Source organism: Sinocyclocheilus rhinocerous, unplaced genomic scaffold (genome assembly GCF_001515625.1).
Source record: "Sinocyclocheilus rhinocerous isolate Xijiao unplaced genomic scaffold, SAMN03320098_v1.1 scaffold1493, whole genome shotgun sequence".
NCBI classification, from domain to species: domain Eukaryota; kingdom Metazoa; phylum Chordata; class Actinopteri; order Cypriniformes; family Cyprinidae; genus Sinocyclocheilus; species Sinocyclocheilus rhinocerous.
The window spans coordinates 1,131,599-1,134,593 of record NW_015640467.1 but is presented as its reverse complement, the minus strand read 5'-3'; the positions used below and the strand labels follow the sequence as shown (position 1 = coordinate 1,134,593).

The 2,995-nt window shown below is 37.8% G+C and overlaps 1 protein-coding gene across 1 annotated transcript in view; it reads right to left on the bottom strand.

The window, feature by feature from the left end:
* The window catches only part of LOC107753076 (potassium voltage-gated channel subfamily H member 2-like), an 80,320-nt gene continuing 77,325 nt past the window's right edge, over nt 1–2,995 (bottom strand). Inside the window, exons 6-9 of the mRNA XM_016569178.1 lie at nt 2,517–2,710; nt 2,326–2,428; nt 1,944–2,192; nt 1–353 (exon numbers count right to left, since the gene is read on the bottom strand). Coding sequence (XP_016424664.1) covers nt 94–353; nt 1,944–2,192; nt 2,326–2,428; nt 2,517–2,710 — 806 coding nt within the window. The 3' untranslated portion in view covers nt 1–93. The remainder of the gene's footprint in view (nt 354–1,943; nt 2,193–2,325; nt 2,429–2,516; nt 2,711–2,995) is intronic.

Here is a 2,995-nt window from a genome sequence, read left to right as displayed (position 1 = left end):
CTGTTAGATCTGCAATGCAATTCATTTCGATAATAATAGGAGGCGTTGTCGGGCTGTTAATGCAACTCCATTCAAAGTGTTTCTGAATCTGGTTTAGTGAGTCGGTTCATTCGGACAGCTGTTTAGTGTACACAGGTGGTCTGACTGCAGTGGGCTCTGAGACCTGTTGAGCTGTTTCTGCAGCAGCTCCAGTCTGCTCTCCATCTGGCTGCGCTGCTGGCGGCTGATGCTGCGCAGGGGCATGCTGGGATGCGGCGAGGGCGACGGGAGATTGCAGCGGGGCACCTCCTGATACTGCCTCCCCCGACTGTCACCCCAAAAACTGAAGATATTAGACACACCTGAGAATGCACCTGAGACAGAAAGACGCACATTACTACCACATACAGCATGATTTATAACATTTATCTTTCGAAATACTATGGTTTAAATAATATTAATATTAATTCATAATATTACCATAATTAATTTTTTTATTTGATAATTGTTACTTATTGTTATTATTATTTTACATTTTATTTTATTTTCCACTATCACTGCTTGATTATATAATATTATATTACATTATATTGGGTACTGTTTAATAATTTATTAAATATTTAATTCATTAAAAACATTTTTAAACATGTATTTATTTATATTATGATCTTTTTAATGATACCTATAGGACGGGGAAAATAACAAACAATAAATACTATAAACTAGATCAATACTATAAATAAATAAAACATATTTTGGTATGACTGCAGAAGACTTGGACTGTCACATATGAGTGATATGAACAATTTATTTATTTGTTTATTATCCTTTTTGGAGTTTGACAGTCACTAGTCATTGGATGCTTTCAAAGAACAGCAGCGATGTTCTGCTAAACATCTGCTTTTGTTTTCCACAGAAGAAATGCAGTCATGCAGGAAAGTCATGAGGGTGAGTAAATTATTTTTGGGTGAATTATTCTTTGAACCGTATGCGTTCAGAGTTACACAATTTTACAGATGACTTCCTGTAGGAGTGCTCTGCAAGCATGCTTCTATATCTCCGGCATGTTGTAATACTTAAGGGTGCCGCTGGCTATAATTTATACTCTAGTAAAAACTTTAGAGTTCACTCACTCCACTACAGGTCACAATATGTGTGTGTGTGTGTGTTTGAGAGAAATAGGCTGATTGCATTTCTCTTGTGACTTTGGTGGTAAAGATATGTAAAATCCCATGGACGTCTAATGCCTTCTTGTCCAATGAGTTTAGCACTATGTCATGGACAGAGATTAGATGGTCATATCTGTGAAATCTCGTCTTGTGAACCCTTTCTGCAAAATAAAAAATAAAATAAAAAAACAGAAAAAGAGAATTTAGTAGCAATTCTAAATTGGTAGTATATAACAGGCTAAATATAAAAGATAGTAGTCATATAATGCTGAAATTGGTACACTGTATAAGGTGATGGAAAGGAAGTTGCCCAAACTTAGATCAAAATGGAACATCATGCATTCCACTGTCACATTTAACATGGACCACTGATCTGACCATTCTGAACACCACAGACACGCAACAGACTTTAACTAGTCTTAGCCTCAAACAGCAAACACATGAACAAGTTGTATAGGGTGGTGAACCAATCAAAAAAAAAAAAAAAAAAGGCTCAGATATTTTATATAATGCCTGTGTTTTTTATAAAAATGTAAATAAAAATCCAAATATTTTAATATTATAATGTTAACAGTTTTATTTTCATATTGTAACATTAAAACTATCATGGTTGTTATATATTGTATTTATATTTATTATATATTGTTTGTATTGTATTTTTTATATATTTTATACAGCTTAATATAGAATTTAAATTCTGAATATTTATAATATTATTAATTCAATTATTTGTCCTTTTTATATTATATAATACATATATATATATATATGAGTTTACTGTTGTCGTTCTGTCACCTGATAGGGCGTTGCATGTGTTTCCTGTTTTGGGATCGCCCTCTCCTTCAGTCACATCCATGAGCGTGGTGGGAGGGGTGGGGCATGTGTGCACAGGCTCCTCCCCCTCATCGCCACTGGAGTGGGAGGAGATAGAATTCCGAGGCTCCTCCCACCCCGGTTTGAGCTCGTTCTGGTTACTGGCTGCTTGCTTTCTGCCTCTCCGGATGGGCTTCTGATTCTTCTTGATCTCTCCAGCATCTGCATCGTCTGGAGAAACAAACGCGGGATGGATATTCATCAGGGGCACATGCAAAACAGCTCCAATGTCTGCACATATCATCCGTAAATAGTGTGTTTCTGAATGTTCAATGACGGAGACTACATGAATTATCAGGAAAACCTTTTTCTGTCCGTCGTCGGAATGAAAGCTTTCTCCTCCGCAGTTTGTTGAAGCCGGCGCAGTCTGAATCCTCGCTGCTGGGGGATCCGGGAATCATGTTCGTCTGTAAGGGAACATGTCCATGCACACCTCCATGAGCTCTGTGTTTCTGCTCCATTTACTGGAAGATTTGTACAGTGAGTGTGACTCACGTCTCTGAGGTTGAAGGTGATCTCCAGGTTGCTCCAGAAGTGGTCGGTGAACTCCGGGTACATGTCAAGCACCTCCAGCACGTCGTCTCTGTGGATCTTGTGCAGGTCGCAGTACGTCAGCGCCCTCACGTCTGCGTTGGACTTGCCGGGCCGTGCGTACAGGTTGATGGGCTCACCGAATATATCATTCTTCCCTAGGATGCACATAATATCACTGTCAGACACATCCATAAACAATCAGACTAGCAGAGATGTACACATTTATTCTTTTATTTTTTATAAGTTCTATTTGTAGCTGGAAGCCTTTCTAGCAAATGTAAACACTCTGCAACTCGTTTTGGCTGATTAACCCTTTTAAATCCCATAATATTTTACTTCTACATCACAGACTAGACAACATGCTGCTCAGAATTTAGTTTGTCCTTAATGCACCTACAGTTTTATTTATCTATGTTTATACATTTTAATACTTTGCTTTT